Source organism: Podarcis melisellensis (assembly GCF_964234715.1).
Source record: "Podarcis melisellensis genome assembly, chromosome: 13".
Classification (NCBI taxonomy): Eukaryota; Metazoa; Chordata; class Lepidosauria; order Squamata; family Lacertidae; genus Podarcis; species Podarcis melisellensis.
In genome coordinates this window covers 30,765,818-30,780,635 of record NC_138545.1, presented here as the reverse complement: position 1 = coordinate 30,780,635, position 14,818 = coordinate 30,765,818, and the positions used below count along the sequence as shown (strand labels likewise).

General features: G+C 44.4%; 1 protein-coding gene across 2 annotated transcripts; it reads right to left on the bottom strand.

Annotated features, from left to right (window-relative positions):
• Nucleotides 1-6,017: 6,017 nt before the first annotated feature.
• LOC309354038 (uncharacterized protein) lies at nt 6,018-9,892 on the bottom strand. 2 transcript variants are annotated; one of them, XM_081883733.1, is made up of 3 exons: nt 9,873-9,892; nt 7,398-7,646; nt 6,018-6,249 (listed from the first exon to the last, which is right to left on the bottom strand). In XM_081883733.1, exons 2-3 carry the CDS (start codon nt 7,636-7,638, stop codon nt 6,155-6,157), a joined length of 336 nt encoding a protein of 111 aa, XP_081739859.1. In that variant the 5' UTR covers nt 7,639-7,646; nt 9,873-9,892; the 3' UTR covers nt 6,018-6,154. The 2 variants fall into 2 exon arrangements, with proteins under 2 accessions (XP_081739859.1, XP_081739858.1); XM_081883732.1 differs by lacking the exon at nt 9,873-9,892 and adding an exon at nt 8,655-8,819.
• Nucleotides 9,893-14,818: the final 4,926 nt, after the last annotated feature.

Genomic DNA, 14,818 nt, shown 5'->3' with positions numbered 1-14,818 from the left:
ACCCTCTGACAGACACGCACACACACACACACACTGGCTTTCTGCCTCCAGAGAAAGTCTGTGAATTGCATCTTCTTTGCTTTCTGCTGCAGCCATCCAAATATGTGGCTGTAGCGTTGCCTTGATCTCACTTTTTAATAGTTTCTGGATGGAAAAAAAATGTCAGTTTGAAAAATGCACTGATCCTAAACTCCAGGAAAGAGATGGACGACGTCCTCTGCTGTACTCTTAATAGGAACTTGAAAACTAGGTCAGAGAGTTTGTATTGTCTGAGGGCAAAGCGTGGTTGCAGTTCCTGGCATGATGTACAGAGCTCCCATCTGTCCCTTATTTTAAGGCATGGTAGGCAGCATAGGGTTTTTTTAGCCCTTTCCTGCTTGAAAGCCACAGCCCGGTGGAGCGCATTTCAATAGTCTCTTATTCTTTCCGATTTACGATCTGGCAGGCAGAATACAAAACAGCTTTCCTTGCGAACACTGCCTCCTCCTGCAGAAATCCTGCATTAAATTGCTTTTATCAAGCCCTTCCATTATAGAGGGTTTAAAATCATCCCGACTTCTCTGACTGCCTTTGCTGCAGACACAGGTCACAGCACTCTTGAGTGCTTGTAACATATGCATCCCAGTTCTATCTCTGCAGGTTTACTTAGAAGTAAGTCCCACTGACTTGCTTTTGTTTTTCAGAATATTTTAATTAATTTGTAGTGAAATAACATCAACCAAGTCCAACAAAACCTGTAGATTGTTGCGTACTTACACCAATCATGTGTAAGGAGAAGATTTGAGTGGGGAGATTGTCAGATAACTGGACTACTAAACACATCATCGAGGTCACAAATGGGTGGGGCCCCTCCTTCGCCTCTTAGATAGTTAGAAGGACAAAGCCTGAGTTGAGTTTGCAGTAATGTGACTTGGAAGCAAAGCAGCAAGCAGGAGAGTCTGGTTGAAGAGAGATCTGCATTGGCTCCCAGTACGTTTCTGAGCACAATTAAAAGTGTTGGTGCTGACCTTTAAAGCTCTAGATGGCCTCGGTCCTGTATACCTGAAGGAGCGTTTCCACCCCCATCGTCCAGCCCGGACACTGAGGTCCAGCGCCGAGGGCCTTCTGGCAGTTCCCTCATTGCAAGAAGTGAGGTTACAGGGAACCAGACAGAGGGCCTTCTCAGTAGTGGCGCCCGCCTTGTGGAACGCCCTCCCATCAGATGTCAAGCAAATAAGCAGCTATCTTATTTTTAAAAGACATCTGAAGGCAGCCCTGTTTAGGGAAGTTTTTAATATTGAATGCTGTATTGTTTATAACACTCAATTGGGAGCCGCCCAGAGTGGCTGGGGAAGCTCAGCCAGATGGGTGGGTTTTAAATAATAAATTTATTATTATTATTATTATTTATTATTATTATATATGATTATACTGTGAACTCCTCCATCGTAGGCTCAGGTTGTATATAAGTAAACCATATATCCTAATGACACCACAGCCTCCTCCGTGTCTTATTCCCAAAAGGAAACACGAATCCTAGGTAAGCAGCAGGAACCCCTGGCATCTCTCACCGCCTGCAACCGTGCAATGAATTTTATTTAAACGAATAGTGTGGATCTGCCCTCTCTCCGACACACACACTTTCTCCATCTTATTGCCACTGTGGAAGATGACTTGACAGCCTTTCTCATTGATCAGGCAGGCTTCTCCTTCATGTGTTGGCCTCTTCTCATTCAGGCTGCAGTCCTCAGAAAGTCTTGACTTGGCAGTTGGAAAGGAGCTGGGTGGAGTGGAAGGGCTGTGGAAGTTGCCCTCTGGGTTGAATAATGGACCTCGCCACAGGGAGCGGGAGAAGAAGTGTGTCTGGGACCCGTTCAGCACCCACAAGCCACCCCAAAGATGCCCAAGAGTCTGTGCATGAGCTGAGTCTGAACCCCTCTCACTGCCATGCCTCCTGCAGTCCATAAACAGCACCTGAGCCATGGCACCCACTACCTGTGGTACACATTTACCATTGAATTCAGTGAGGTTCAGTTCTGAGTAGACAGGTATAGGATTATATACCTGAAGGAGCATCTCCACCCATATCGTTCAGCCCAGACACTGAGGTCCAGCTCCGAGGGCCTTCTGGCGGTTCCCTCACTGCAAGAAGAAAGTTACAGGGAGCCAGGCAGAGGGGCTTCTGGGTAGTGGCGCCCACCCTGTGGAACGTCCTCCCATCAAATGTCAAGGAAATAAACAACTATCTGACTTTTAGAAAACATCTAAAGGCAGCCCTGTTTAGGGAAGTTTTTAATGTTTGATGTTTTATCACGTTTTTAATATTCTGTTGGGAGCCGCCCAGAGTGGCTGGGGTGGCCTAGATGGGCGGGGTATAAGTAATAAATTATTATTATTATTATTATTATTATTATTATTATTATTATTATTATTATTACTATTATGTTCCTGTTTTCCAGATACATATCCTAATTTCTGGCACTGGTACCTCATAAATCACTGCCCACATCTTGCCTTTGTGGAAGGTTTTGGTGGTTGTCTTTTCAATTATCTTTGTCAAGGTGCACTTCCTGTGCCTGCAAATTATCATTTCTGATACTCAGCCCCCTCCTTAAGTTTCTAGATGGGGTAGCTTAGTTGTTAAGACTCTTAATCTCAGAGCTGCAGGTTCGAGCCCCACGTTGGGCAAAAGATTCCTGCATTGCAGGGGGTTGGACTAGATGACCCTTGTGGTTTCTTCCACCTCGATGGTTCTTTGAGTCTCTCAGGTGCAGGGTTGATGTGTCTTGTGCCCACCTAGAAGCAAAGAGCGGGCTTATCTGTGGAAGGCTGCACAAAGACCCTTATGGGATGCCAACGGAACAAACATAGACAAAAAGCTTGTGGTTTTGTGTGGGTGGAGTTTGTGGGAAACTGAGGGTCAAGTCATGAAGCAAACAGAGTGAACTTGGGTAGTAATAATAATACTAATAATAATACTAATAATAATAATTTATTTGTACCCCGCCCATCTGGCTGGGTTTCCCCAGCCACTCTGGGCGGCTTCCATAGAAACCAAAAATACACTAAAATATCACAGATAAAAAACTTCCCTGAACAGGGCTGCCTTAAGATGTCTTCTGAATGTCAGGTAGTTGTTTATCGCTTTGACATCTGATGGGAGGGCGTTCCACAGGGCAGGCGCCACTACCGAGAAGGCCCTCTGCCTGTCTCCCTGTAACCTCACTTCTCACAGCGAGGGAACCGCCAGAAGGCCCTCGGTGCTGGACCTCAGCGTCCGGGCAGAACGATGGGGGTGGAGACGCTCCTTCAGGTATACCGGGCCGAGGCCGTTTAGGGCTTTAAAGGTCAACACCAGCACTTTGAATTGTGCTCGGAAACGTACTGGGAGCCAATGTAGGTCTTTCAAGTTATGTGGTCTCGGCGGCCGCCCCCAGTCACCAGTCTAGCTGCCGCATTCTGGTCAGCCTGGGTTTTCCCTCTTCTCATCTCATATATAGAGGGGTACCTAGGCTCCCCTGCATCCTTGGCAAGGAGATGTATTAGTGCCCCCCCCCAGAAAATACCAGTGGTATTTGACTCCTACTAACCTGGCAAAAATGTATAGCACAAGTACAAATGTCTGTTGGAAATGTAAAGAAAAAGAAGGTACTTTTTATAATATGTGGTGGACTTGGAAGGTGGTAAAAGCTTTTTGGGAAACGATACACAGTGAAATGAAAAAAAAAACCCTTTGTTTAAAAAACCCAGAAGCTTTCTTATTAGGAATTACAGGTACCGATATCCCAAAGGACCAGAAAAATACTTTTTATGTATGGAACAACAGCTGTTCGGATGCTACTAGCCCAGAGATAGAAAGAAGACAAGGTACATGGTCTAGGTTGAGACTTTCCTTGTTAGGCCGTATTGCTGTTATTAAGATGAATGTATTGCCGAGATTGTTGTTTCTGTTTCAGACACTGCAAATTCTGGACAAGATGGACTGTTTTAAGAAGTGGCAAAAAGACATATCTAAATTTGTCTGGCAGGGCAAAAAGCCCAGAATAAAATTTAAGATTTTGACTGATGCAAAGGATAGAGGGGGCTTTGCCCTGCCGGACTTAAGGCTCTATTATGAAGCAGCAGCTTTTTGCTGGTTGAAACAATGGCTACTTCTTGAGAATACAGACATCTTGGACCTGGAAGGGTATGATAACAATTTTGGCTGGCACGCATATTTATGGTATGACAAGGTTAAGGTCCATAGAGGCTTTAAAAACCATATTGTTAGGAAAGCATTGTACAACGTATGGAATCGGTATAAAGATTTGCTGGAAAGTAAAACCCCTAGGTGGTTGTCACCAATGGAAGCTAGGGCGGTAAAAAAACTTAATATGGACTCAGATTGGCCGAAATATTGTGAAATTATAGAATATGATGGTGAAAAGCTTAAATTACAGAGTTTTGAGAAACTAAAATCTAAAGTTCGAGATTGGTTACATTATCATCAGATTAATGAGACTTTTAAACAGGACAGGAAATTAGGATTTCAGAAGGAGAGGTCAAAGTTAGAAACAGAATTGTTAGAGCCCAATACTAAGAACCTGTCTAGAATGTATAACCGGCTGTTGAAATGGAACACACAGGATGAAACGGTGAAATCAGCTATGATCAAGTGGGCACAAGACATCGGTCATGATATTATGTTTGCAGACTGGGAACAGTTATGGACCACAGGTATTAAATTCACGGCATGTAGTGCCTTAAAAGAGAACATAATGAAAATGATCTATAGGTGGTACATGACCCCAGTCAAGCTTGCAAAGATATATCATTTGCCCAATAATAATTGCTGGAAATGTAATGAATGTGAAGGAACCTTTTATCATCTTTGGTGGACCTGCCCAAGGATCAAGGCCTACTGGGAAATGATCTATAATGAAATTAAGAAAATCCTTAAGTGGACATTTGCAAAGAAACCGGAGGCCTTTCTCCTGGGGATGGTCGGCCAAACGATTCCAAAGAAAGATAGAACATTCTTTATGTACGCAACCTCAGCAGCAAGAATTCTTCTGGCAAAGTATTGGAAGACTCAAGAACTACCTACTCTGGAAGAATGGCAGACCAAGGTGATTGAATTTATGGGACTGGCAGAGATGACCGGCAGAATCCGTGACCAGAGGAGAGAGGCAGTGGAAGAGGACTGGGAAAAATTTAAAGTTTATCTTAAGAACTGTTGTAAAATTTCGGAATGCTAAAAGATGTCAAGGGGTATGAAATAGAGAATTACAGCTGTTAAAGTTTAAGTCTAAATTTTTTTTTTAAAAAGAAAGTTAAATATAAAAATGGATGAAGGATTGCTAAAAAGAAAAATTTTAAAACAAGGATGCAGGGAAGGGGAGGCTTGGGGAAGTCGTTCTGTTTTTGTTTGTATGTTGTTGTTTTCGTTTTTTATGTTGTAAAAACCAATAAAAAATATTTTTTTAAAAAAAGAAAGAAGACAAGGTCCCTACCAGAGAAGTATGGCAAACCAAGCTGATGGACCATGCTAAAATGGCAAAGCCGACTAGAAAACTCAGGAATCCAGAGGATAAAAACTTTACAAAAGAATGGGGAAAATGTATAAGCTATTTAAAAGACCACTGTAAGCAGAAGGAAACATTGGCAGGATTTTGATTTCACTTGTAGTGTATCAATTACCATGGAAAATATAGATTGATATAATACTTACAGTTTGAAATAAGATGCAGTTTTAAATGATTAAAACGGGACTCGGGGGGGGGGGAGTCCTGAGATTCGGAGGAATCTCTATACAGTATACGGCTATATTTTTGAATTTTTTATAATTTTGTTTTGTAAAATCAAATAAAAGTGATTTCAAAAAAGAAAAGGACAACATTCAATAACCACCAATGACTCTTAAACTGGGCATTTAACAGCACCATCCTGTAAATGTCTAGTCTAGCCCTCCAGGACTTCCGACTGGGACATTACCAATTTGCTCCGCTGGTTCCGCCCTCTTCCCCAGTTTGTGGAATCCCGAGCCACTCAGGCAGAGATAGCAATGGCACAGCTTTATTGGCACAGACACGCGAGAGGAACAGGTCTGGACATTTACAAAACGCTCAAAACTTATTTAGAATCCGCATCGCTGCCTCTTCCTTCCCCGCCTGGTTTGGCCTGGGAAATGGGTCACTTAGGCCTCTCCTTCCAAGTCCTCAGAGCTTCGCCGTCCAAAGTCCATCCAGCTGGGGTAATGAGCCTCTGGGTCCTGCACTCTGCCAGCAAATTCTGCAGTTGGGGACAAGACACGGTGCAATTAACTTGAAGGCAGGCGGTGGATTGGCAAAACCTGCCCTCAATCTCAATCCTGCCAGCCCACTCTCTGCAGATCATCAAGAGCTGATGGGGTCTACTGGAGTTTTCCTCCTAGGGCTAATAGCAGCTTCAGGGCAAGGGATTTATGGTACATCAAGACCCGGGGGGGGGGGGGGAGATGGCTGAAAAAAAACACCCCTCCCTGTCTCTGCCTCCAGCATCCCCAGTTCTGACTGCCCACCCTTCTACTACCATTTAAAAACAAAGCGAGTTAGTCACATTCAGTCCGTTAATACAATGTCCCATTTTCTCTGTCGCAATTTGGAGGCAATTCCACTACCAATGGAGACCACAAAGTACTTCTTTGGCATCCTGAGTTTCCAGAAGTTAGAGGTTTTAAATTGTGCTCTCAGAGCAGTATGGAAACACTTGAAAACCACCCAGACAGTTTAAAGATTGAAGCCAGGGAGTGGTTTGCCTGTGACTCTCCAGATCTTTTTGGGAGTATGGTTCCCATCATCTCCCCTGATCATTGGGCCATGTTGGCTGAAGCTGATGGGAGTCCAAACAGCAGAGGACCACAGGTCTGTCACTCCTGGTTCCATCAATAAGGAGGCAGGTTTACATTCAGATTGGAGTGTCCCCACTCGGCTCACTTCAAATCTACCTTCCCTGTCCCGGGTTGAGGACTGGGAGGGAAATGGCAGTGCAAATTTGGAGCAGAAGCTCGCTCTGCACAGTGATTGGCAGCACCCTCTAAGATGTCACCAAAAAACGTCTTCCTTCATCCTGTAGCAAGTTTTGCATTCAACACTTTAAGCCCCCCCTTTAAAACTAATGAAGGGTGAGTGAATGCACGAATATTCATAACATACTTGCATGTATTCAATACCATGCATGTGGGGAGGAGCAAGACGGAGGGCTGAGCAAATATTTTATTTAATGCTTCGCCTCTTGTTTCATTTGCACGGCCAGCTTAGCGGAGGGAGATGCACACCTGTTAGTTCTCTTCACACTTTGGGAGTGCCTCTCTCGCTCTGAAGGAGCCCAGCCTTCCACTAAGATCATCCGGCAAGGTCTTACTGAGAATGCAAGAAGCATGTGTGTGCAGTTTCTCCTACCTGTACGGAGGTAAGGCAGGAACTGGGCAACCAAATCCTTCTGGTCCTCAGAAAGATGTCCTGGCCACTCCCTGCGGATGGGACCACCACTGCTGCTCCTCTGCATCCTCTCCTGCTGTGGTCCAGCCTTGGCTTGCCTGCTGAGCCTGCCACCCCCCTGATAGGATGTGGACACAGATCTTAAGAGGCTTGTGGCTATGAAGGTGGTCAGCAGCAGGCTGGTAAGTACCTTGGTGTGCATGCCTGGAACTTGGAAGATAGTAAGAGGAGGACTTTAGGGGGAGCGTTGCCCAGCATCAAATAAATTATGGAGCTGATTAAGTTCTATTGCATAGCCTGGATTGCTGTTTACCTACCTTTCGTTAACCTAATGTACACATTAATCCCATCATGCATTTGCTAGTCTTTAAAGTCTAAACTAGTGGTTCCCAGTTGGTGGACTGAGGACCCACCAGTTGTAGTGCCGGCCAACCAGATGTCTGCACAGTGGCGTAGCGTGGGTTGTCAGCACTCGGGGCAAGGCAAGTAATTTGTGCCCCCTAACCCGTGGATTTGCGCCCCCTAACCCATGGATTTGCACCCCCTAACCCTAACCCCCAGATGTTGCGCCCGGTGCGGCCGGCCCCCCCCTGCACCCCCCACGCTACGCCACTGTGTCTGCAAGCAATTCAGGAGTGCAGCAGCGCTCTCTCTACTAGGCAGCCGCAGGAACTGGTGTTAAGACGCACTGCCTTCAATACCGGAGACAGCAGATCACTGCCATGATTGTAGTAGCCATTAAAATCATAGAATTGTTGGAAGGGACCCCAAGAGTTATTTAGTCCAAGCCCCTGCAATGAAGGAATCTCAACTAAAGCATCCATGGCAGATGGCCATCCAACCTCTGCTTAAACACCTCCAAGGAAGGAGAGTCCACAACCTTCTGATGGAGATGGTTCCATCGTCAAACAGTTCTTATTTGCCTTATTTCCATGTAGTTCCTCCAACCCCTTTTTAAAGCCACATTGATGGCCATCAGAACAAATCTCCCAGTTTCAGTCTGCACTCTGTGGAAGCATGCCTTTTGCGTGTCCTGAATCTTTTAGATCATGCATCTAAGAAACCCTATCTACTCACGAGTAGCCTTCCCCAACTGGACGTCCTCCAGATGTCTTAGACTACAACTCCCATCAATCTCAGTGGATAGGTGTTATAGTCCCAAACACCTGGATGGCACCTGGTTGGGGAAGGCATGACTCAAGGATTCCTTCTCCTTACCTGTCGGGAGTCCTCCGTCAGTGCTCTGCTTCTGTCTCAACAGGATTCTCTCTTCTCTAAAGCAGTGAGGTGCCCTCTTAAAGGCTTGTTGGCTTGCTCCTCCCCCTGATGGAGAGAGCTCCTCCTACTCTCTTTTACATCAGCGGTACAGGATCAATTCCTGCGGGGGGGGGGTTATCTTTCCGCCCATTCCTTTCCTATCTTTTATTGGTCACCAGTGAAAGCTGCTTTCCTGCAGCCACTTAAAACTCAGATAAGCCGTTTCAATAAAAGTCCAGCATTCTGAGGACTGTTCAGCCTTCCGCAACCCAGTGCTCTCCAGATGTTGTTGGACTCCAGCTCCCATCATCCCTTGCTGGCACGGCCAATGGTCAGGGATGATGGGAGTTGTATTCTATACCATCTGGAGAGCACCGGGTGGAGAAGGCTGGTGTAAGGCAACTCGACAGGAGCTAGATTTCTTGGGGGTCTGTTTTAAGGGGACAGTGGGAGGTGGTAGCATAGGTCAAGCCCCTGTCTATCTTCTTAGAGTTATCATCCCCCAAGCTTCCTCAAATCTCAGTTTTTTTCCTTGGGTAGCTTTAAAAGAGGATATGCCTTTGAATACCAGTTGCTGTGAATCACAGGTCAACACACACCACAATTGCCTCATTACGTAAATCATGTTCAGAATACCACAACACAATACATTAAAACAGTGAATCAAACAATCCAGAATAAAACAAATTCAAGCTTCAAGGAAAATATTTCAAACCCTCCAGCTTGCAGGATTTCCACAGGTAAAAAGGTGAAGTACCCTTGGATGGTTAAGTCCAGTCAAAGGCAACTATGGGGTTACGGTGCTCATCTTGTTTTCAGCCCGAGGGAGCTGGAATTTGTCCAGACAGCTTTCCGGGTCATGTGGCCAGCATGACTAAATCGCTTCTGACGCAACAGAACCCTGTGGCGGAAACCAGAGCGCACAAAAATGCTGTTTACCTTCCCGCCACAGTGGTACCTATTAATCTACTTGCACTGGCATGCTTTCGAACTGCTAGGTTGGCAGGAGCTGGGACGGATCAACAGGAGCTCACCCCGTCACAGGGATTTGAACCGGGCATTGATTGGCAAGCCCAAGAGGGTCAGTGGTTTAGACCACAGTGCCACCTGCATCCCGTTTCCACAGAAACCTGGCTGGCCACAGTGAAAACAGGGTGCTAGGCTAGATGGGCCCCTGACCTGATCCAGCAGTCTCACAAGATGTCTTATGTAGAAAAAGTCCTGCAGCTGTATAACCTTCTGAGCACATACAGATACATATGAACCGGTTTTGACAGAGAGGTAAACCTGACCTAGCAACTGTCTGAACATCACAACGAAGTCTTGGTGTTTGAGGAGGGAGGGGGAGAGAATTTAAATGGAAACCAAGGGTACTTGACAACAAAACATGCATCAAAATAGTTTATTTTAAAAATAGAGCACATCAGCCATCACAATGCCACTGGAGGAGGTGGAGAACGATCTAACAGCGACGGAAAAGAAACCACACTCCACTAAAAGCATCTTTGAAGTCTTAAGTGGCAAGGAAGGACCTCAGCGGCAAATGCTCTCTGTGTAAAGATGAAGTTTGTTTTTCAGATGCAATCCTTTGATCATCTTCTTGCTATTTCCCCTCATCTTCTTTGTGGAGCAAAAATACTTTGAGGATGCATAGATAGATCATCTTAAAACGTGCCAACTTGCTACCATAAGAGCTGTTAAGAAAGTGGGACTGTAAACATAGCCTCATAACATCCATCATGTAAGGCAATAAATTTGTATTTTGTTACCTTCTTCCCGCTACCCGCTGCCTGCCATTCTGGTTTCCTGAAATAGCATGTTGAGCTTAAAGCTCCCCAGATTGCTGCCATCCCCAAACTCTCATCTTTCAATGCCAGAAAATAAAAAAAGAAAAAAGGAAGCTTTAGGCCTAGATAAATGCAAACTGCGGGAGGCAGTGGAAGACAGAAGTGCCTGGCGTGCTCTGGTCCATAGGGTCACAAAGAGTCGGACACGACTAAACAACGACAAAATGCATTGAATTCCTACCATAAGACACCAGCCTCATACAAACCAAGGCCATTTTGAAGATCTAGAAGGCTGCCAGTCCAATAAGAAACAACTTCAGGTACGTTGATCAAAATAACACACCGCAAAGCCATTTTCAAACACGGCAAAAGGCTGATGGGATGCACAACTGACTTGTGGTTCCTTAGCTTGCACTTCTCCATCTTGTCCCAAAACTATCTTTGAATGGGAAAGAAAAATACATGAGACACAAAACACAATAGCTCCCTCTCTGGTCTTTGTTTACTGCCAGAGCAGGTAAAAAAATTGGTCAAACTAGGATATCCATTCAGCTGAAACAGTATAGTTTGCGTGTAATGATGTTGTATTATAAATAAGAATTGCCAATGCTTTTAAAAAACAAAACTGAACAGAATTTACCCACAGAGCAAACAGGGTCTGGCATCATCTCAGAGTGAAAATGGCAGGCATCACGGCAGTGGCAGTATCACTGGCTGAGAATGCTAAGGGCTCCAGCCTGGCTGAATTAGAGAAATGCCCAGGTGGGGTTCAGCTTAGCTACGAGAAAGACATGTCTCAGGTTTGCAGTCTCTAGGCCAGGAGCAGCAAACACGGTGCCCCCCCAAAGATGCAGACTACATTTCTCATAATCCCTCACCACTGGCTACATCGGCTGGGTCCAATGGGAGTTGTAGGACTACCTGGAGAACACTATTTTGGCTATGCCTGCTCTTGGTCCACAGTTAGTAGCCTGCCAGTGTGGAGAGAGGATGCCATGCCTCTTTACCCACTCCTCAAAATAGACCACATGGGCACCGGAGTAACTTTACAAGAGGAAGGTTTGGTCTTGCGTTACCAAGCCCTGTGCTGCACTCATCACAAAGTTGCCTAGATTCACTGGTGATTTCCATCCCCTCCCGTCTCCTCTGACATCTCTCCTTCCTGTAGCATCTTGCGTAAGATGGATGCATCAGCCCATGAGGCTGTTGTTTAAACAAACCCTTTTCTTGGGAATAATAGCAAGGGAAAAGGGCAATTAGATGGGAAAGTAACCAATTCAACACTCCCTTCCGAGAGGAACACAAACAATTTATTCTACCATTACTGGAAGATTAGGAAGACGTGCTTTCCTGCTAAGACCATGCTACCTATTTGCGCTTGATTTATGACTTTCCAGTTGGACATCCTGTCTAGTTTAAACAGTGTCAGATGTGGAGGTAGGGCTGCTACTGTTTTCCCTGCCCAACCGCTCCACTTCTCTGGACAGAGGCTATGGCTCTAAAGGGGCAGAATAACAGGCAGCAATTCTAGTAGTGAAGCTTTGCATCAGTGTATTCTACGACGACTGGATTTTTTGCAGAATAAAATGTGGTCAAGTATCAATTTGCGCATGCCACAGATGGGGAGAAAACAGCCCCGATAGAATTTTTGCATGCTCTGCTGCTAAAGTTGGCATCTCACAGAAAAACTATGTGGATCTATGGAACACATTTCATTAGAACTCAAGATTTAAAAACAAAACAGGAAGGTCAGTGCTCTATGCACTTGAAGATCAACAGCAGCTTACAAAATACATGGAACTATTTCATGCTAGTATGAACCATCTCAAACTTTATAGGCAAGAGGTTCCTGAATTGTTGCCCCCCAAGGATCACAATTATAGTTTGATTGCTCTATATGGCCTATATTGGTGGGGGGTGTGTGTGTATGTATATACAGTGGCACCTCGGGTTACATACGCTTCAGGTTACAGACTCTGCTAACCCAGAAATAGCGCTTCAGGTTAAGAACTTTGCTTCAGGATGAGAACAGAAATTGTGCTCCAGCGGTGTGGCAGCAGCAGGAGGCCCCATTAGCTAAAGTGGTTCTTCAGGTTAAGAGCAGTTTCAGGTTAAGAACGGACCTCCAGAACGAATTAAGTACTTAACCCGAGGTACCACTGTATATATATATATGGCCTTCATGTGGAGAGGGTGCTCAAAACATTCCTTATCTTATTTTCCTATGATCCAAGTCTTCCAATTTGCATTTATTAATTTCCCTTGTTGTTTGAAGTTTCTGTTGCCCACACCTGCTCAAACAACTTGCTACTCAGTGAAGTCTCAAAATAGCAGTTTGCCTCTTCACTACATAATGAAAATTTCTACTGTTCACCTTTTTCTTACATTATTTTCAGCATGGTCTTTGGGATCACAAGGGAATACTGGTGGCCCCCAGAAAGCACTCCAAGAAACTTTGCCATAGTTTAATTCCCTGCAACAACCAGGAGAATTCAGTGCGATTCAAGAAGCAAGGAGTTCCCTCTTGTGTTTGACCACTGGCACTGCAATTATTTCATGCGCACATCCACACTAATGTCTTGCCAAAGTGTGCACTGAAAATTGCAAGGCGGCCAAGATTGAACAAACTCCTACACTTCTGAACAAACTTACTAAGGGGGTGTTAGGAAGTCCTCCACTTCACTAAATATGATCATTCTATTTTCTCTTATCTGGAAGCAAAGTACTTATGCAGTACATTTTACCTTTCTTGTTCAGTTGTAAGATGGCTAGAATGTAGACATGTCATTGTATATAAAACGATTGTGAGCAAAATAAACTGTGGGCACACAGTAGCTGCTTGCCGTCACGTTACTTGACTATTTCTCTCTTGAAAGAGTACAATTTTTCAAGTTGATAAATGGGCATCGAAATCCACTCCATCAACCAGTCAAGTTCAAACTCAATAGCCAGGAGCTTATTTGCCACTAATGTATCAGAACCAAATTTGCTCTCTTAACACTCACATAAAAAAGGAGAGAGACTAATCGACTCTTGACTTTTAATAGATGAGAAAGGGATTGATAGGAAAGTATTAACAAGGAGTCACTCAGTGGAAAGTCACATCCACAGGATAAAGTGTTGACAAGCCAAGTGCGTATAAATACTGTGGAATGGAGACAGCCCATTTTAAAAAATCAATTCCATCGCTACACAGTATAAAGTGCCAACTGTTTCAGATTGCATACTGGCTCAATATTTGAGGAACTTAAGGAAAACTTACATAATCTTTTTAACATTCACGGGACTTGTGTATGCACGCTTAGTATTTTTGTACATAACCATCACCTGAATAAGCACAAGTTATTAGTGTTACTGATTTATGTTCTAGTAGACTGGCTTTGCCCATCAGCCTGCAAGATAAGTTTGTCCACACACTAGATTTTAGCTCCTGATACACACACAATATATGCCCCATACCAGCTACTAAGTTTTTGAACTGTGCTTAGATTTTAAATACTCCCAGCTCTATCTTCCCTGCAAATAGTGACTAGGCTAGAAAACTGGGGCACTTCCTGCAAGTGTTAAGTTACATAATTGTTTACCTCAGCCATTTCCCTATTTGGCACCATAACTGCAACCTTTGGGCCACTAAATGAAACATTTGGCACCAACAAATGATTTAGAACCACCACGTATACAGTGGGATAGGCCCCTTTGTTTTAAGGACTTTTGTCACACCCCAAAAAGAAAAATACCATGTGGAGCTCAAAATGCCTAAACTTGAATGAATTTTAAGTGTTTGTGTGGAAACTGACCCCTTAGTGGAATCTACAAGCTCTACCCTGGGCCAGATCTCTTTAGTTTTCTTAGTGTATCAAGGCTGATAAGTGTATCAGGACCACCTCTAGCTATCCTTGTTATTACTATTGCAGGAATACACCCATGAGCTTCTTCACCCTACCCATCTTTTACCAATGGCACAAGCAGAACTTCCTATCTGTAAAGCCCAACTGAAGCACTTTACATATTAAGCTCACTAAACTTTGGTACTCATTTAAAGTAACTCTCAGCCCTCAGTCTCTTTAGGCTGCATTAACACAAACGGTCTAACCAATATAATGATGCAGTATACTACAGTGATCATCCCTCAGCATTGTGATGCAACTCCAAGGTCAGCAGGCCAATTATGTTGGGGATACCAGGGCATGGTGTTGCTTCGTACTTTTCCTGCCGCTTCCACCTAAACTCAAAATTTATCTCCTGAACCTCTACTTTGGACAGTGCTTAAAAGTCTGTTTATAGTCAGAACATCACCTTCCTCTGGATATGCCTACAACTTTAGGCCAGAGTGGCACA

Coding starts and splice junctions, on each gene's coding strand:
- LOC309354038 (XM_081883733.1), bottom strand. CDS start 7,638: ATGCACACCAAGGTACTTACCAGCCTGCTGCTGACCACCTTCATAGCC. Junction 6,250..7,397: donor CCTGCCTTACCTCCGTACAG/GTAGGAGAAACT, acceptor CCCCAACTGCAG/AATTTGCTGGCAGAGTGCAG.